The following is a 20,503-nucleotide window of genomic DNA, read 5'->3' as shown; positions in this document are numbered from 1 at the left end:
CCAGTGTCCCATTGTGGTGCTATGGGGGGCCGAACCCCCCTGAGTGCGATGCTTAAGTGGTGGAATACCTCAGCATCAGTCGTGGATAGTGGAGAAGCCACAGAAGTTGTGCTGCATTAATACATCAGTGTAACCCACGGAGTAACGGCCTTCACGTGTCTCCTCATGTCTGCGGCCTTTAAAGTGGCACCACGTGCCAATGACGAGAAACACTAAAAGAAATCCTGCACTTGAGTGGACGGCGTCTACAAACTGAAACTGTAAGCCTCTGATCGTGAGAATGACATACGGTCGTGGCCACAGGTTCTGAGAATGACACAAATACGTTTGTATCGAGTCCAGAATGTCATGAAGAGAATTATCAGATGAACTGCAAGGTCCCTCACTGCCATGACGATGATCTTCAATCCCAAAAGCCACTGCACGTCAGCCCTGCCACCAAAGGACCTGCTGATGTCACTTCAGTGATCCTCTCGTTACCTCAGGTGACAGTGACAACAAGGACAAGGCTGGAGGTCACTCTGTCACACTGATGGAGTCACAAAAGAGAGGAGAAGAAGGCATCAGGGCGCCCAAGAAAGTCTCCTAAAATGTATTCAGCTGTGGGCACCACCAGGGCAGAGTGGGCTCAGGAATGGCAGCAGGCAGGTGTGGGTGAGGCAAAGACTTTTGGGGGATGGCCTGGTGGGTGTCAAGAAGGGCAGCAAAGAAGAAAGACATCAGGGACAGACTGATATTCTGGGATGGACTGCTGGGGTCACATCATTTTCTCTGATGAATCCTCTTTCTGATTTTTTGGGGCGTCTGGGGAAAAGAAAAGGTGAGTGGCGCTGCCATCAGACCTGTGCCAGGCCAACAGTAAAGCATCCTGAGACCACTCATGTCCGCCGAGGCAGTGCAGGGCTCACTCACTCACTCAATTGTGCCCAAGAACACAACGACCATGAATAAAGAATGGCACCAAAACATCAGCTGAGAGCAACTTCTGCCAACCATCCAAGAACAGTCTGGTGACCATCTCACCAGCACTTCAGACGGGGTCACCCACCTGAAGCTCAGCACGTTTGAGGCCGGCCAGGACTTGGATGGGAGGTGGGGAGGCCAGCAGGGGGCGCTTGACCTGTGGTCTGTGTGTGGACCTCAGTGGGGGACACTGGGCTGTAAATATGGCGCCCACCTTCACATGAGACATAAAGCAGAGGTCCTGACACTCTGTGGTCATCCTTGGTAAAGAGCGAGATGTTTCACAATGTCCAAACTCAATTGTCCCCACGGCCTGGTCATTCTGTCTCTGATTGGCTAACTGCCTCTCCCACCTTCACCATCTAACAGCTAACGTGTGGTGGCCAGTGGGTGCCTTACATCGGTGGTGCTTGTGGGGGCTGCCATCTGTGTGTGCCAAGCGCTTGGTGAGTGTCGTGAAAAGTGCTATATAAATGCAATGCCATCATCGTCATCATCTATGGACAGATGAGTCCAAAACTGGGCACAAGAGCCAGCAACAGACCCTCGGTGGGCACATGTACACGGAGGGTAACATACTGTACGTGTGTGTGTGTGTGTGTACAGCGTGACTCTCATAAAAACGAGCAAAGCAGCCTGGTGACCCCCATATGCTGTGAAGGTTCACCAATAAGCTTAAGGAACAACTTGAAAAGTGTCCCATCTATCAAACTGCCCCCCAACGATGCCATCCAAAACGGTTTCACGTCTTCAGGACAGGAAGGGGCGGGTCTAAGGGGCAGAACAGGAAGTGACCTCACATGGAGGAAAAAGGACAGGACGTGAATACCGGCGCCCCCTGTCGACTCGGGGTGGAACTGTCGACAGCCACAAGCTCTTTGAAGGCCCCCTAGTCATATAGCGCCTTTAGGAATTCTTCACGTTTGCCCATTTTGTTACATTCCAGCCTTGTGCTAAACATCAGACATCACTCGGCACCCCAGAATGACAGAAAGCCAGAGCAGCGTCTTTTGAAATGTTTGCAAATTTATGAAAGATTAAAAAAGTGAAATGTCACTTGACAGCAGCATTCAGGGCCCTCGCTGTGGCTCAGGTGCATCCCATTCTGTCGATCATCACTGAGATGTTTGGAGTCCACCGGCGGTCAATTCACCTGACTGGACTGATTGGGAGAGACACACACCTGTCTGTAGAAGGTCCGCAGGTGAGCCGTGAGGGCCAAGGACCTGCCTGAGAGACAGCATTGTGTCATCTGGAGATGACTGCCACACTGAAGGTCCCCAAGAGCATAGTGGCCTCCAGAATTCTTCAATGGAAGACGTTTGGAACGACCAGCACTGGGCAAACAGCAGAGAAGGGTCTTGGTCAGAGAGGTGACCAAGAACCCAATGGTCACTCAGACTGGGCACCGGAGAACCTGTGACGAGATGGGAGAAACTTCCAGAAGGATAACCATCACTGCAACACAAGATACAGTGGTCTGATGGCACACGAACGCCCACTTTGAGCCACCAGAAGGATTCACAGAGTGTAAGAAACAAGATTCTCTGCTCTGAGGAAGCCAAGCTTGAACTGTTTGACCTCAATCTGAAGTGACACATCTGGAGGAAATCACAAAGCCATGTCAACGGTGAAGCATGGTGGTGGCAACATCAGAAACTCAGAGACTAGACAGGGTCAAAGTTCAAAGATACCATGAATGAAAACTGCCCACTGCCCTCTGGACCACAGACTTGGCCAAAGGGTCACAAAGCAGAGACGGCACAAGAGTGACTTAGGGACAACTCTGGGAATGTCCTTCGAGTGGCCCGCCAGAGTCCAGATTTACCACCTCTGGAGAGACCTGACCATCGCTGTCCACTAGACGGTCTCCATCCACCCTGACAGAGCTTGAGAGGACCAGCAGAGAAGAACAGCAGAAAATCCCCAAATCCAGGTGGGCAAAGCTTGGCGTGTCAAACCCAAGAAGACTTCGGGCTGCCAAAGGGGATTCAACTAACAAATAAAGATACAGGTATTTCTAAAACGCTGGCTTCACTTTGTCATTCTGGGGTGTCGAGTGTCACTTGATGAAGGAAAAAAAATAAATTAAATATGAAGATAGTGAAGGGACTTTCTGAACAAAATCTAAATAATCAATGTAGACCTCAGCGTTAGTGTTTCCAGTGCAACATCTACTGGAAAGTAATTTGTAATGCCTGACATAATAAAATGCACCGCATTTGTCATTCCAACAGATGGCACATCACAGGCATTAGCACTGCTTTTATGAATCCCATACCAAATGGCATATAACAGAAACTTACGCGCTGCATTTGTCGTTCCAACAGATGGTGCATCAAGCATTAGCACTGCTTTTACAAATCCCATAACAAAAGGCATATAACAAAGACACACAAACGCCTGCCCTTTTCTTCAGGTGGATGGTTGTACTTATGGTGGTCTGTTCAGTACTCTTACAGTGGGAGCCAGTGGTCAGAACAGAGGACCGTGAAACGCAGCTGTGCAGGATGGCCGAGCTCTTTAATGATCCTGTTTGCCTTTTTTCAGGAAGCAAGTGTTGTAGATGTGCTGAACAGCTGGCAGCTGGTGCCTGTCATTGAGTGTCACCTTCACCACCCTCTGAGGTGCTTTACCATCTTGAGCTGGGCAGGTGCCACACCAGGGTGTGGTGGACTCCTGTGTGCACCTGCACAAGTTAGAGAGGGCAGACGTCTGAGAACATCAGGGCACTGGGGGGCCTTCTTGTGGTGCCCACTGCAGTTGATGGTCAGTGAGGGTGACTTCAAGACATGTAAATCTTCTTACCCTCTTCACACCACCCTTCTGATGTACTGTATGTTGCTGTGTGTTTTTTCAGAATTATATGCATCCCTGCCTTTTGTGTAGTACTGCTGGGTTTGGCTCCAGCTCTCTGCAGAAAGGACCATGTACTTGTAAAATGTTAAACCACGTTGAAAGGTGACAAATCTTTTCTAGTTTTAGCCATTGGCAGACAGAAGAAACAACGTTGCCGTATCGCTGCGCCCCCTGCAGGTCGACTGTCCATCGCTGGTTCGCAGGCACGCTTTTGAGTAAAGTGACGTCAAGGGGCGGGAGCGTCCTGCGCTGACACCGGAAACGGGGCGGGAGATTCATGCGCTGGTGGGGGGGTCGAGGAGACGAAGATCTGCACGTCGATTGGCCTCTCATCTTGCCAGTACGCAGTTAGAGGGGCGGTGCCAAGTCTTCCTGCCCTATAAGAAGCCCTTCGGCCATTTTTGCGGTCCTTTCGCCGGCCTGGTCTTTACTGTTTGTAGTAGTTTTTGTGTTGAAGTGAAGGTGCACAATGGGCTTCGGTGACATCAAATCCCCTGCTGGCCTTAAGGTCCTCAACGACTACTTGGCTGATAAAAGCTACATCGAAGGGTACGTCTAGCGGGGTGTTCATTGCCACGTGTGCGGCGGTGGGGAGGAGGCCCTTGCAGGGGCCAGGCGTGCGGCTTAGCCCGGGCGACCAGCCGATGAAAAGCCTCGAGTGGGCCGCAGCACTTTATGGTGGCTGCTATCGTCTTACGAAAAGAAGGATGCGAACGCCCGGTGGGGAGAAATGTGCAGATCCCCCCGCCGAAACGGCGGGCTGCGACGGGCTTGTGTGCGCGCCTGTTCGGCAGTGCTGCCAGATGGGGGCGCTGCTGGCCTTTGGAAGGCTGCGTGTCTCCTGTAAGCCGCACGTCAGTCACTCCATTGCGTTTCTTTCTTTTTTTTCCCCGTGTTCTGTTCGTCAAGGTTTGCTCTTGTCCTCCAGGTACGTGCCCTCCCAAGCAGATGTCGTGGTTTTTGAGGCGCTGTCCAGTCCGCCGCCATCGGACCTCTTTCACGCCCTTCGCTGGTACAACCACATCAGGTCTTACGAGAAGGAGAAGTCGAGGTACGTAAGCGCCATTGTGCCGTGACAGGGCCGGGCCTGCGCCTCAAATCTCGGTGGCTTGGCCGGCTTTCATTGTGCAGCTCTGTGTCGGTTTATATGATGAATTTTGAATCACCATCTTTCGACTGATACTCGATGATGCGCTTTTCTTAAAACCTGAACAAACCGACACGTCCCTCTTTCTTTTACTGCCCTTTTGTCTTCTCCCTCGGGGTGCCTCATGTCCCTTGTGCTCTTCCCCCTTCCAGCCTGCCAGGAGTAAAGAAGCCTTTGGGAAAGTACGGCCCGGCGGAGATCGAGGACACCACAGCGGCCGACAGCAAGGCGGCGGCAGAGGAGGACGATGATGACATCGACCTGTTCGGCTCCGACGAGGAGGAGGTGGGTCGGATTGTGAAGGTTTGTTTGTCGAGCTGCCCCTTCTTTGTCCCGCGACGCGTCAGCTGAAGTTTGTTGGTTTTATTTTAGGAGAGCGAGGAGGCAAAGAGGATCAAAGAAGAACGCCTGGCGCAATACGAGGCAAAGAAGTCGAAGAGTAAGTGGCTTGTGGTGGTTCATAAAGTGCCCCTTTAGTGAGGCTGGCGAGCTGATGAGCCAATTCACCATCTTTCGGCTGACTGAGTGATGGACCTCTTCACTTCTGATCGCCAGGATGGCGGAAAGGCCTGCTCGGCGGTGCCCCAGTCCAGCAAACTCAAACTGTTTGTTTGTCTCTTTGTCTGTCAGAGCCGGCGCTCATCGCCAAATCCTCCATTCTCCTTGATGTGAAGCCTTGGGACGATGAGACGGACATGGCGAAGCTGGAAGAGTGCGTTAGGAGTATCAGCATGGACGGCCTCCTGTGGGGCTCCTGTGAGTGGCCGGCCACCTCTTCACTTTCTACCACTTGTGGGTGCTGCGGTGGTGGCGTCTGGCGGACTTGTAGTGGGGCGGTTATGGGGATTGAGTTAGAATCTCAGGTTTGCAATTTCAAGGCATTTAGCAGGCCGGCCATTTTCAGAATTGGGTAATGAAGAACTTTAAATCGACACAAATGCGTATTTTTAAAATCCTGTTCAATGTTTCCCTTTTATATTTGGTCACATCTGACACGGGCACAAACAAACTAAACCAAGTCCGAGGTAGCGGGTAGCAATACAGTTTGTTCCACATCGGACTCGGGCACATCTCAAAGTGCACAGAATTAGCAGAGATGTTTATTTTCATTTTGAAATCTGAGCTCCAATTTAAAGGGGTGGTCACGACGGGCGAGGGATTTGGCACTCCTAGAATTTAAACATCCACGCGTTTTAATCCCTCGTATGGCGGAGGTTAAGGTTGAGTTCAGCAACAAAGCCCCCCAAAGAGAGCCACCTGAGTAAATGTTTTATGGTCCAGTCGCCATGTGTGGCGCGAGTGGACGGGTACGTTTAGTTTGACGATTTGACTTTAAAATGTCTGTGCAGAGTTGTTGGGTGTCGAGTGATTGATTATTCCTAAATCTTCGATTCTTTGGGGGCCTATTGATGACTTTAGAACACTCTGGACGAGGACACGCCATTCGGCCCACAAAGCTCGCCAGTCCTGCCCACTTATTAACATCAAGTCGAGTTCTGAAAGTCCCTCACGTCTTACTGTCCACCACACTACCTGGTCGCTCATTCCAAGTGTCTGTCGCTCTTTGTGTAAAGAAACTTCCTAATGTTGGTGTGAAATTCACCCTTTAATTGAAACTTGAACTGAACCCCCAGTACACACGTGAAGACTGGAGTCACAAATGGCTGTTTGACTTGACTGTCTGCCATTGATGGATACTTTTATTAATCCTGAGGGGAAATCGACAGCGCAGGACCTGCTTGAGCGACTGCAGTACCCCTTCGACCTTCACACGCGGACTTGGTGTTTGTTCAGAGTGTTCACTACTTGCTGCTGCTTAGTTTTCTGCTTTGTCTTCAGTGATCCGCTCAGCTGTTTAAGTTGCCCGGTGTTTGTTGAGGGTGCAGCATAATGCCATACTGCCTGGCACAGGGTCCGGTTACAGAAACTGAATCCTGGGTTCACATTCATTAAACCAAAAAATCGGAACAGCACAGCATGGCCACTCAAGTCGGGCAAAGTGAGAGTTCACAGGTTGGCACCTCATTTAAAGTCCAATCCCAGCAGGCTTGGCAGGTTTTCCTTTCTGCCATCTTTAATCTGTTTATGCTGCGGTTTGACTTCCTTTAGTTTTTTGACTCCGTCCTTAAAGTAGCCACTGATCAAATGTGAAGTGTGCCCCCCGGTGGGCACTCAATCTCATTTATTTGACTTGTTGGTGCTCTTTTTTTTTTTTTGTAATCTGTTTTGTGGACCTGAGCAGACCACCCGAGAGCCCCTCGCCGTCCTGTTTGTAGATGTCGTCCCATAAGTTAGCTGGTCATTTAGAATTGAGACAAACTAATGAGTGGGTTTTGCTAATTAAGGAAGTGGTTGGAATGTAAACCTGCAGCCCTCCATGATGGGGTGGGACACCTCGAGTTAAAGGGGTCCTCGGCCCAAAGAGGAGGGTTTTGTGTTGCTGTGTAGTTTATGGTGATGGCGAAGACTTGTGGCTTTGATGTGCAGCGTCCCGTCTGGTGAACATTCTAGACCTCGGTGCTGATGATGGCAGTGCGCCGCCGTCTGTTGGAATGCACGTAGAAAAGCTGCAATGCATTGGCCAAACTCTCGTAGTAAACTGTCGTAGTGATTGCTGCACACGTTTGATGCGCCCTCTGTTAGAATGCCTAACAACGCAGTTACTGATTTGTGCCATCTTTAGGAGTGATGATGCGAGCCGCTGGATGGACTGGCAGACGTTTGTGCCTTTTATTAAAGTTGGGTACAATTCGGAGTTGTGTGCCCTTTACCAGCGTGTGTGCGCTGGGTCTTCATTTCCGAGCGCAGCCCCATTGAACGAGTTTCTTTTGCAGGCATTGTTTTTTTTTCCGTGTTTTTGTGAGCCTCCGTCTGGAGAAGTTGACCTGTAGCTGAGGCGTGGCGTGTAACTGGAGGCTTTTTAAATGGATGTCTGAATATTTTTTTGCACGACAGCAAATTGTCTCCCGGCTCTTGAGGTTAAATTAGTTTTCTTGGCCATCACTACAAACGTGTGGTAACTGGCATGGCGGCCGTTTGTTTTAGCAGCCGCAGAAAAGGCAAGTCAGCGTTGTCTGCACATTCCTGCCCAGTTCATGAAGGGGTGGCGTGAGCGAGCCTGCCTGCCTTCCTCCTGCCATGTTTAAAGGACTTGAGTTTATCTTTCAAATCTCGTCTGCCAGGCCACGCAGTCCATCAGATTGAAGTACCCGTTCACATTGTGCGTTGGTGCCCACCCTCTGCCAGTTGATTTAATGTCCACTTTATACAGCCTTGTAATTGCTGGGCTGAGGGTCTGGTCCTTGTGATGGCAGAGAATGGGCGGCTGTTGTGCCCAGTGGAGGTGCCCACGTCGAGTTTAAATGCAGTGCTGACGTTCACTCGGTCATCCCAAAGTGACCAGGACTTTCTCTTGTGGTTCCCTTCAGTAGTCCAGGCGTTCACTTTATGACCAAAGGCTAGTCATTGATTGGCTACTTGGGCAGCCAATCGGCGAGGAAGCCACAGGAACGCAACGAAGTGAGAGGGCAGCGGCTTAGACGGACAATCACAAAGCAGTTTGGGGGGTCCGCCTTTGTGACCAAATATTCTGGCATCAGTGAGTGTTGTGCCCACCAAGCACCCCCTCATCTGGTTGGCTTAATACTTTTCAATGCTCAATGCTTTGCTTTTTTTTATTTTGCAGCTAAACTGGTCCCAGTAGGCTATGGAATCAAGAAGCTTCAGATCCAGTGTGTGGTTGAAGATGACAAAGTGGGCACAGATCAGCTGGAAGAGCTCATCACAGGCTTTGAGGACTTCGTCCAGTCGATGGACGTGGCAGCTTTCAATAAGATCTAGGCTGGTCATTTTCAAGACAATAAAGCACTTTAATTTCTGCCCCAGTTTGCATTGTGTTGAACCTGACATCGGCGATAATCCTGACTGGCATGAGCGGGCACAAAACACTCCAAGTAACGTAAGGGAGTAACTTAAGGGTGCAAAGTGCTTTTATTAAGAGTTTAAAATCTATAAATGTGAAAAAGTGGAGGTTAAAACGGGGGTACAAATCCACTGGCACAAACTGGCTTTTTTATATATACATATACATGCCACTGTCTAACTGGCAGCTCCCCTCGCAGACCTTGAAGCTCAGGAGTCTCCCTGACTTGCGTACGTCTCGTGGCCACTTGAGGGTCCACCCATACACCCTAAAGGGGGTCTCTTCTCACAGCTTGTTTCAGGTCGGTGGGCATATTGAGCAAGGCAGGAACAAACCCTGAACAGGGTGCCATTCTGTGTCTGGGCAAACACCACCCGACACCTGCTTTGAACTGTCGCAGACACGGGGACAACCCAGGATCCCAACCCCAGGCTGCCACTGTGCCACCTAATACTATTTTACATTAATAGCACTCTATCCAGCTTACATATACCCAGTGTGCCACCTTCAGGGCTGCTGAATGAGGGGGGCAGGCAAGAGATGGATGCCATGCTGGTCAATATGGTGGCACCGCACACTGTCCTTGAAGCCAGAGTTTCATTTTTTGTTTTTTGTCATTGGATGGCACAGAATGGGAAGGCTGGCAGATTTAACTTTCCTGTGGGCAGCCCATTGTATGCCCACCTTTCCTATAAACCTGTAACAGTCTTGAGATGCTAGTGGGCACCCCATGTGGTGATGAGGGATTTCACTGGCGTCTGCTCACAGGACCCCCTACGCGGGGGACACGGCGGTCTGCGTATCAACTGCGGCCTGGCTGGTGGTCAGCGAGAGCAACTCGACCCCCTGCAGGCTGCGCTTCACCCGGTCCCCCAGACCCCTGCACAGGGGGGTCCACGCCTCTCTGGACATGAGCACGTAGAAGAGGGGGTTCAGGCAGCTGTTGAAGAAGGCCAGGCTGGTGGAGAGGGGTACACCGACCCGCAGGGCAGCGTGGATGGCAGCGCTCGTGTGCACCTGCAGTTCCAGCACGCTGAAGACGTGAAAGGGAGCCCAGCACACAAAGAAGGCCACCACGAGGGTGACCACGATTCGGCCAAAGCTAGATGGGCGCACCACAGCCCTGTGGCACACCTTCGCCCCCATGATACTGTAGCAGACCACCATGGTGCAGAGGGGCAGCAGGAAGCCGAAGCAGAGGCGCATGTACACCTGGGTGGCGTGTCTGCGCATGGCGCTGGTGCCATCGCTGGCGTGGTAGTTCGTGTAGCACACCTCCTTGCCCCGCACCCTCACCGTGTCCCGGTAGTAAAGGCTGGGGGTGCTGAGGCCCGCGGCGAGCAGCCAGACGCCCACCAGGAGGCCCGCCCTGCAGCCCGGCTTTACGGTGCGGCAGCGGTCCACGGTGACGAGGGTGAGGAAGAACACGCTGGCAAACATGTTGAGAAGGCACACGAAGCTGGTGGTTTTGCACAGGGCCTTGCCGTAGCGCCAGTCGAAGCCTCTGTAGATGTAGTCGATGGACAGGGGCAGCGTCAGCACGAAGAGCAGGTCGGACAGGGCCAGGTTCAGGAGCCAAAAGGGCTTCAGGGACCGCCGCAGCCTCCTCACGATCACCCAGATGGCGATGCCATTGCCCACGGTGCCCAGCACAAAGGCGATGCTGTAGATGACAATGGAGACCACGTGCAGCGCCTCCCTCTGGTGGGGGTCTGGGCTCTCGTCAGTCGAGTCGTAGAACTCATAGGTGCTGTTGTAGTCATAGTACGCGTAGGCTTCGGGGTCCTCGGGGCTGGGGGTCTTCATCTGAAACGACACCGAGAAAGAGGCGTGAAAAACAGCTGAGGGTCAAGCAAAGGGGAGCCTGCAGGGGGAGGTCGTGATGACGCAGGCTTGGCAACTTTGGCGACTAACAACACAGTGGGAGAGGCAGAAGACCCCCTGGACCGGGTGGCAGAGGCAGAGTGCCCACCGCGTAGGAGTCCAAAGTGAAATCCTCCGGCGCAGAGCTGCAGAGCCGCCGGCAGGGGTCGCCCGAACTCCGCCTTCCCCACCAACAGTCCCCCGCTCTTCACGGGCGGCTTCGGCTGGTGGGGGGGGCTCCTCGGTGCTCATCTGCGCGCTTGGGGTGTTTAGGGCGAGGGGACCACGACAGCACGTCAGCGGATAGCCCCCTTCCCAGTGAGGTCACACGACCAGAAACACTTGACACCTGTGCAGCCCCCACCCTCCCCATAAGAGCGCCTCGCCAACTAGCCGGTGCCGCTCGCCCCTCACGTGTACATCGAGTGGTCCACACGCTCGTTTAAAGTCCCCGGACGTAAGGCGTCTCTCAGAGCCCCTGGCCCCCCGACTGGTCACTCACGCGGACTGCAGTGCTCGCTCCGTACGGTTGACTTGCGCCTCGGTATCCGCTCTGCCGTTCGGGTGCGCGCTTCGCCTCTTTATACCGGGAGGGCGGAGCTTGGAGAGCCCCCTGACGCCCCCGAGGAAACGCATCGTTTGTCGCGACCGCAGACCGAAGTGTCGCTGGCCGGCCTGTGTCTCCCTGACACCTGACGGGGTCCTGTGTGTCGACTCTTGATGGCTGCCCGAGCACAGCGACCACCTTTCTTGTTTTTGGGCACCGCTCCGGTGTGGGCTGCGATGCCCGTTTTCAGTCCGAGACTGGAGTTTGCAGCGAGCCAATGGCAGTCTGCGCGTATTCTGGAAGAGGCGGAGCCACACATGCAAAGAAGAGTGATGGGGCGGGGCGACCAGCTGACGACCAGCTGAGCGAGGACTGCGAAACTTTTTTCTCATCGGCTTCTTATTAAGAACCTGCAGGTGGGACGAGACGGACGAAAGGGGGCAGCACAGAGCCCTCAGGGCTGGCACGACGGGCACCACAACGGGCTGAGTGGCCAGTTCTCGGCCCAGTTGTGCGCATGCGCTGGAGTCCAGTAGGCTGACCAACAACCCACCGCGAAAACATAAAACTGGAAAATGAAAACCCACCAGTTATGGTGGCACAGCTCTGGCAGCTTTGATTTTGATTTGTCCATTTGCCCCCCGTTACTGGTCATTCTGTTTATTTATCCCGGGCACACTGGGCACATGCAGACTGGTCGGTGGAGGCATCTGGAGAAAGCAGTAGAGACCACTGGTGAGACTTCGGGGTGCTGGACTGCTGCCATTTGCTGGAGCCATGCTGGGTTGGTCACAATGCCCAATGTTGCCCGAGAGGGGGGTGGACGCGGGTCAGTTAGTGGCTGGCAGGGGACGGGGCTGCTCAGCTGGCTTGAAGTCGAGATGAGGGCGAGTGGCACCATGAACTGCAGATGTCCTCACATTAGCCACACAAATGAAGAGCAAGGATGCCAGGCTTCACGTCCCACGGGCTCTCTGCATGGAGTCTGCGTGTTCTCCCTGGTGGACTAGCGGGGCTCAGCTGGACCCCTGGGGTGTTTAGGGCTTGGTGGCTCACAAGGTTCCCCAGGAGACGCAGCTGCTGATTTGGCCTTGAAGGCGACATAATGCTTTATAGTGACCCGTGCCAATCTGCCCTCATTCTGCTCTTCAGCTCTGGATTGTCCTCCTTCGCCTTTGAAGAACCCGAGCTCGTCTATGATTCGCATGTTTGAGACGCTCCTGGATATTCCGATCCACACGTGGTGTGCCCCCCGGGACCTCCTTGATAACCGACCTTCTGGCAGACTTGCTGGCGTCCTCAGAGCCCCTGTGCACAATCGCCCAGGTGGTCAAGAAGAAGAATGTGAGCTCAGTGCATGTACACCGGGTGAGGGGCTGGAGCGCCATCTAAGGATGCTCCTCCTGCCTTGTGCCCGATGCTCGCTGGCACAGGCCCTGCGACTCTGCTCTGGGTAAGCGGGTTTGGGCAATGAATGGAGGGCAGATCGATAAAATACAAATTGTGACACAACAGAGCGATGAAATGAATACCCGCCGAGTGTGGCTGAGGACGTGGGCACGTTTGGCGGTGAAGCTGACCGTTAAAACTAAGATCGGCTCTCCCTTTGAGGCGCTATATTCATTATGTCACCCGGGGGTCTTAATATGGTATCTGAGGTCAGAGATTCATCTTGAGATGCCCCTAAAGGGTCATTCGATCTGCCATACGTGTGGGCACTGGCTTGCTGGGCACCCCCTTTCTGTACTGCCTGGGTGGGTTGGCATGCGCGCTGCAGTCACTAAGCCCACTTCAGGACGCCGTGTGTTCGTGTTGACAGCTGATTGGCAACGTGGGCACGGGCATATCTGTGTGACCCCTGGGTGGGACTCTGCTCTAACCGCATGTGACGTCACCAAGAACAATCAATGGCGCTCTTTGTGTTTCCCCTCTGAAGACCCCCGCGTCATGCACCTCAGAAATGTCACCCCCTTGGCAGTTTCCTCGCCACAGCCTGACCGGCCTGCACTAAAAACAATGGACACGTGTGAAAACCAAGAGGCGGCGGTCGAGGAAACCTGAAAGGCAGAACCTGAGTGACTCGAATGTTTCGGGGGTCCGTGAGCCCCTCGGCTGGTCAAGAAGCAGACAGGCAGCCTGCGTGTGTGGTGACTTTCAGCGACTTTCTTATGATTTTGTGCCAACATTAGAAAAGCTGCGGGGGTCTTAACATCGTGTCGTCAATTTGGAGGGGCCGAGCGAAAAGAAGAAGAGGAGGAGGAAGAAGAAGGGGGAGAGGCTTTTTCAGATCAAGTGTTGCAGATGCAGTGCTAAGTGGAGCCCCCCAGCCTGTTTGCCCGCTTTGGATGTCAAAGTTGCGTGCCTGGCACTTTTCCACAATTCAGCCAATCAGCGACTAGTAAGCCAGAGGGCCGGCTGTGTTTAAGGAGGAGCTGGACTTCAGTCCCCCCGCCCCCCCTTCGCACCAGCGTCGTTTCATTTGCTTTTCCTCAATTTGCTTTCGACTTTGTGGATTCTCCAGATTTGAACTCGGCTGTGTTTTGTCTGACGTCTGTGCCCCCATGCCATCTGCAAATGTAGCGCCTCGCCAACCAGTGAACGGCATTCAGTACAGCAGGCTGGCCGAGATATTCTTGACCCGTCGGGGAGTCCCCCATGATGTGACAACAGGCAGCTGATCTTCTTCTTCTTCTTTCGGCTGCTCCCATTAGGGGTCACCACAGCTGATCATCTTCTTCCATATCTTCCTGTCCTCGTCATCTTGTTCTGTCACTCCTGTCACCTGCATGTCCTCTCTCACCACATCCATAAACCTTCTGTTAGGCCTTCCTCTTCTCCTGTTCCCTGGCAGCTCTGTCCTTAGTACCCTTCTCTTGTTATACCCTTCTCTCTCCTCTTCACATGTCCAAACCAACACAATCTCGCCCCTCTGACTTTGTCTCCCACCCATCCCACCTGAGCTGCCCCTCTAATGTCCTCATTTCTAATCCTGTCCATCCTTGTCACACCCAATGCCAATCTTAGCATCTTTACCTCTGCCACCTTCAGCTCTGTCTGCTGTGCCACCATCTCCTGCCCATATAACACAGCTGCTCTCACTACCGTCCTGTAGACCTTCCCTGTCACTCTTGCTGATCCCCGTCTGTCACAAATCACTCCTGACACTCTTCTTCACCCACTCCACTCTGCCTGCACTCTCTTCTTCACTTCTCTTCCTCACTCTCCGTTACTCTGTACTGTTGATCCCAAGTATTTGAACTCCTCCACTTTCACCAACTCTACTCCCCTCATCCTCACCACTCCACTGACCTCCCTGTCATTCACACACATGTATTCTATCTTGGTGGTCCTACTGACCTTCATTCCTCTCCTCTCATATCTCCACCTCTCCAGGGTCTCTTCAACCTGCAGACATCACAGTCCACGGGGGCTCCTGTCTAATCTCGTCTGTCAGCCTGTCCATCACCATTATAAATAAGAAAGTGCTCAGAGCCGATCCCTGATTTATTCCCAGCTCCGTCACTCGTACTGCAGACCTCACCACGGTCACACGCCCCTCGTTCATATCCTGTGCCACTCTTACGTACTTCTCTGCCACTCCTGACTTTCTCATCCAATACCACAGCTCCTCTCAGTCACCCTGTCATTTGCTCTTCCTCACTTGTTTCCATCTTTATCACCCTAACCTGCTGCTCATCTTTCCCAGCTCGGCCCCCCTCTCTGTAGCCCACCGGTCCTTTTCTCCGTCCTTAGTGTCCAACCTCTCATACGACTCATCATCCGCGTTTTCTTTAGCCTTCGTCACCTCTCTCTTCACCTTGTGTCTCATCTCCTTGTACTCTTGTCTACTTTCTGCATCTCTCTGACTATCCCACTTCTTCTTCACCATCCTCTTCCTCTGTATACTCTCCTGTACTTCTCAATTCCACCACCAGGTTTCCTTTTCCTCCTTCCTCTGTCCAGATGTCACCCCAAGCCCCCTTCTTGCTGTCATCCTTATAACATCTGCCAGTCTCACCTCCTCCCTAAACTCAACCTTACAGTCTTCCTTTTTCAACTTCCACCATTTGATCCTTGGCTCTGCCCTCTTCTTGATCTCCAATGTCATCCTACAGACTACCATCCTATGCCACCCAACTACACTTTCCCCTGCCACCACTTTGCAGTCTTCAGTCTCCTTCAGATCGACTCTCCTCCATAGGATGTCATCTACCTGTGGGCATCTTCCTCCACCTTCTTCATATTCACCACCGCCATGTCCATCCTTTTGGCAAAATCCACTATCCTGTGACCTTCTTCATTCCTCTCCTTGACACCATACCTACTCATCACCTCCTCGTCTTCATCAACATATCCATTTTAATCCGTTCCAATCACTATTTTCTGTTCATCACTTCTTTCTCCTCCATTTCACTCCCAACTGGTGGTGCATATGCACTAACAACCTTCATCATCACACCTCCAATTTCCATCTTCATCATCCTCACTCTGCCTGACACTCTTTTCACCTCCAGGACACTCTTGACGTGCTGTTCCTCCACAATAACACCGACTCCATTTCTCCTCCCATCCACACCATGATAGACCAGTTTGAGCCCCCCCTCTGATCCCCCCCCGGCCTTACTCCCCTTCCATTCAGTCTCTTCACCCACAATATATCAACCTTCATTCTCTCCATCATACTGTATCTGCCAACTCTCTCCCCTTGCCAGTCATGCTGCCAACATTCACAGTTCCTACCCTCGGTGCCACTCTCTTTACCTTCCTCGTCTCCCCCCTCTTCTTCTTCTTCGGCCAACAGTAGCCCAATTTCCGCCAGCACCCTGTTGGCTGGCAGTACTGGTGCCGGTGGTTGTTAACCCGGGCTCGACCGATCCGGTATGGAAATCTGAATTGCTGTCTGCAAGTTGATTTGGCAAAATTTGACACCGGATGCCCTTCCTGACGTCACCCTCCCCATTTATCCGGGCTTGGGACCGACATGAAGAAACACACGGGCTTGTGCGTCCCCTGTGGTGGGGTTACTGATACAAAGTGACAAAAACCCAGCAAAGTCCTTTGGTGCAAGCACGCAGCTTGGACCCCCTTAAAAGGGGACTCAAATGGGGCCCAGGAGGCGTCGAGCTCAGTGACTTGTCATTCGGCTGGTTTGGCCGCAGTCCCCTGTCTGATCGGGGGTTGGGGGTCGCCGTCCCGTTTCCTTTTATAATTCTTGACTTTTGTGTAGGAAGTTGCATCGGCACAAGCCCGCCCCCGCCCGGCATTCACATCTGAAGTTGATTCGTTGATCTGATCCTCGACCAGACGGCCCCTCAACTCCCATGCTGTGCCCTTTTCCTTTGCATACCACACAGGGTACCATGGAGGCTCCCAACCTTTGATTTTCCTTCTTTTGTCTCATTACATACGTAAAGAAATCAAATAACAAAAACGGTACGTGGAAAACAATGAACCAAATGAAATGCAGAGAAGAATAACGCAATGCCTCTGGGGGTCCCGAGAGCTGCTGCTGTCACCCCTGACACTTTGGACCTCTCAGTTCCTTCTTTGTTATTCACTGAGATCTCCGGGGCCTTCTGCTCAAATTCAATATTTGGGAAGCACAAAGAACATGGCGAAGGCGCTATATAAAGACTTTAACTTAATGAAATGGCATTCAATTCCCAACATCCCATCCACACTGATCTACTGCTGCCACTCCCTTCTCAGGGGTCTCCATTCATGTCCTCACTCCTGTGGGGTCCCTGCTGGTCTGATATTCTAATCAGGCCTGAATCCAGGATGGCTCTCAATGTCAGGACTTGACACAGAAATGGAGTGTGAGGCCTCAAAGCCGGCCAGAGCCTTCCCGAGCCGGTCTAGGACAGGCCTCAACCCAGGCAGCCTGACCCCCTGACTTCACAGGAAGGCCTCGGCCTACACGGGCCTGCCCAAGGAAACGGGCATTGAAAAGTTCAGAAATAAACTGCATGTCCCAAATATATCAAAATTACCTGAAAGGAAAAGGCCAAAGCGAAATCTTTATAAGGACGAACACTTAAAGACAGAAGGCAAGAAATTGGCAACCAAGACCCCATGCGGAATCCAAACAGAATCCACAAAACTGGAAATGCCGACCCCAAAAAAGTGGACCCCAGCCAATGAGCCCCTAAGAGTCGAGTCTAAAGGTGTAGGGTGTGGCTTGAGTGGTGACATCACGGTGGCCCCGCCCCTGGAGGTTCCACCCACAGGAGAACAACACAAAACATAACAAGATGGGGGGTGAGGACCCCCTAAAGTCAGTCCCCCACATAACCAGCCAAATCCAGCTTGGCAAGCAGGGGGCACAAGGCTTGGACAGGGTGCCAGCCCACTGCAGGGCATGCAAGAAATGCCCCGAAATAGATCAGAATCCCCCCAAGAGGGAGGATGACCGTAAACCCCCACATTGTGCACAGAAGGGCAAACAAAGAATCTTTATAAATAAAGGATTTAATCACAAAAACAGGAAAAGATGAGGGAAGGCACAGAAGAGCACAAATGGGCAAAAGGAGGTGCGTGAGGGGCAGTCGCACAGAAAGCGAGTCTCGAGGCACAATCAGCAAAACACAAGCAAACCTCAGAGACGTCCAGCAACGTAATGAGGGCGGAGTCTGGAGCGGTGATGTCAGCATGGCGCCGCCGCCTCATGGGGCTCCTCCCACAAAACAGAAAGAATGGAGGGGCAGGACACGATAAGAAAGAAAACAGAAAAGACGCAAAAATACAAACATTCAGGTGGCACAAGTCAAATAATAAATCAAGAAAACAAATAAAATAACACTTGAGAAAGAAATAAAAGGAAACACAACAGCGGGGCGCTACATCAGGCAGCAAGTCATTCAACAGACGTGTCAGTCCATCCACAATCCACCGCGGGTGAAGTGTACACACGTGGGCATGGACTGGATGCCAAGGCACTCAAATTCCCAAGGACCGCTCGATCAAGAATGGCAGTTTGGAAAGAAAGGTCAGGTGAATGGCACCGTGGAGATGCCCATCAAAGGTGGCCTAACGAGCGCACGTCACTGGGACACCAACGTGGGTGGTAAAGGCTGTGGTCCTATGCAGAGTTTTTATACCCGAGGACAGAGTGATGGGCACCCCCTCACAAACACCCACCGCCACTCGTTTCAGCTTATTAGGCACACTTTGGGGTTTGGGAGGAAGACCACAGAAATTCCATACATGCCATGACAAGAGAGCTCGGGTGGCATAACGCCAAGCACAGTGGTGCCTTCATGCCTCCCACAACAGCACAGTAAGACAGGTGGGAGGACTGAGGCCAAGAAGGAAGACATGAGGGTCCTAAGATACAGAAACAAGCCAAACGGGCCTTCACCCTCTGGGTGGTAAAAATCAAACGTCTGGGACCACCGAACTGGCACAGACTGGCGATACAAGCAGACCACTCGATATGATGGATGGTGGCCCTGTGCCCGTACCCGAGCAGCCTTTCAGATGTGTACACTGGACTTATCTGTGGAATGTTGTAGACCACCTGGAGTCTGGAACGCTGGGCGTGAATTCACTTTTGTATGCCGTTTCAAAGTGAGCACCACAAGCTCGGGCATCGATGGCATTGCCAGGTGATGAACATGTTGTGGCACAGATCGATTCCAAAGCCTTGGGCGACATTTCCTGGGGGAGTGAGCAGGACATCAACTGAGCGCACAAAAGCAGAATCACCAAAGGCTGATTTACACGGACGCCATGCTGTGCGGACTACGAGCGACTGGCATCTCCAAATGGCTTTGTGCTTTTGTTATTAACGTATGTGGACATTAAGAGGTGACCGTCATGGACCTCCACCTTTAGATAGCGGTGACCAACATGAGGCCACATCACATGGACAACTGAAATGAACAGAAATGAGAATTCTGCACATAGAAAATGTGAGCGCAGCCCTCCATGAGATCGTCAGAGGAGCTCGTAGCACGGCCTGTCCCCGAATGTGGAGCTCAAACACGCCAACTGCCTGCTTTGCACTTCGCTGATCCAGTGTGTGGAGTCGCCATGCGGAGGTCTAAAGAGCTCTCTGAGGCCTCCACAATACCTAGGGGTCTGGCGGCAAAGGGTCTCCCGATCATCCCGCGGTCTGGAGGGTCGTCCACGAGGGGAGAAGAGTCCAGACACGCGCCCCAGCGAGCTCAGCCCGAGAACAGAATGTGAGGTGACCTCCAGGTACCTCTCGCCACGAGTCTACCATCACAAATACAATTTACAGGAGGGTGGAAACCACAAAGTCCACCAGGGCAGGTTTACCCCACAAACATCTAGAGGAAGTCACTCTGAACAGACGAGGTCACGGGACCAGAGGACACAAGGGGTGACAAACTCAGGCAGCTTGTGAGCAGAAGAGCCTGACAGCACCTGTTAAGTAGGCTGCTGGGGGGTCTTCTGGTTCACGGCCTGGGCATCTTCTACGTGAGACCACCTGTCAGAGAGCACAATAACTTAAGAGAGGAGACCACCCAGCTTATCAAGCACATCCGCTGAACTAATAGCTGAGCTGCCCCAACATCTCCCTCCTCCAGGCACGTCTTAAAGGTTCTCAGGGTCTCAGCCTGCTCTCCACGTCTCAATGGTTCTTTCCAGATGCTCTCTGGCTTCACTCCTAACCACCAGTGGCCTCCAGTGTGGGACCCACCGTTGAGCTGTTGGAATTTTGCTGGATCTGCTTCATCAATGAAGATGGAAGCTCAGCTGAAGGTGGACCTGGCAACACGACGAGTCAAAGCCTTGCATGTGAGGTGGGGTGGGCACACAGGGCACCCCTCACACATTGCACAGCTATACAGACGTCTGCATGGAGGAGTGGAAAAAACCCTCCTTGGGCAGGAAACGCCTGCTTGAGTTTGTTTTTCCAAAGGTGGCAATGCCAGCTACTGGTGCCAAGGGTGGAGTTATGTTTTCCACAAGAATATAAAAATTGTCCACCCAATGAAGTATTATGAAGCCCACTCTTCAACACCCCCTTCCCACCAGGCAGACACAATGACGCCCCCTTATTCTGTTTAAATGTCCACTTGTTATCAAAAAGGAGACAAACATTCAGTGGGCACACCTGACTGTTAAGGGGGGGGGCACTTCTGATGCCACGGCTGGGGGCAGTAAATATGCAGACAACAGGGACAGGGACGAGATTTGAACCCAGCTTCTCCAACAGCGCTAACCACTGAGC

The 20,503-nt window shown here is 52.5% G+C and overlaps 2 protein-coding genes across 2 annotated transcripts; one reads left to right on the top strand and one right to left on the bottom strand.

Moving 5' to 3' along the window:
• The first annotated feature begins 4,216 nt into the window (after positions 1-4,216).
• Positions 4,217-8,848, top strand: eef1b2 (eukaryotic translation elongation factor 1 beta 2). The gene is made up of 6 exons (XM_039757866.1): positions 4,217-4,371; positions 4,751-4,873; positions 5,122-5,254; positions 5,342-5,408; positions 5,600-5,725; positions 8,655-8,848. The coding sequence occupies exons 1-6, from the start codon at positions 4,292-4,294 to the stop codon at positions 8,807-8,809; spliced, it is 684 nt and encodes a 227-aa protein (XP_039613800.1). The 5' UTR covers positions 4,217-4,291; the 3' UTR covers positions 8,810-8,848.
• A 203-nt stretch (positions 8,849-9,051) lies between these two features.
• On the bottom strand, positions 9,052-11,571 carry LOC120531956 (G-protein coupled receptor 1-like). The gene is made up of 2 exons (XM_039757865.1): positions 11,257-11,571; positions 9,052-10,697 (listed from the first exon to the last, which is right to left on the bottom strand). The coding sequence occupies exon 2, from the start codon at positions 10,695-10,697 to the stop codon at positions 9,666-9,668; it is 1,032 nt and encodes a 343-aa protein (XP_039613799.1). The 5' UTR covers positions 11,257-11,571; the 3' UTR covers positions 9,052-9,665.
• Positions 11,572-20,503: the final 8,932 nt, after the last annotated feature.

Source organism: Polypterus senegalus, chromosome 6, assembly GCF_016835505.1.
Source record: "Polypterus senegalus isolate Bchr_013 chromosome 6, ASM1683550v1, whole genome shotgun sequence".
NCBI classification, from domain to species: domain Eukaryota; kingdom Metazoa; phylum Chordata; class Cladistia; order Polypteriformes; family Polypteridae; genus Polypterus; species Polypterus senegalus.
This window is presented reverse-complemented; position numbering and strand designations above follow the sequence as displayed.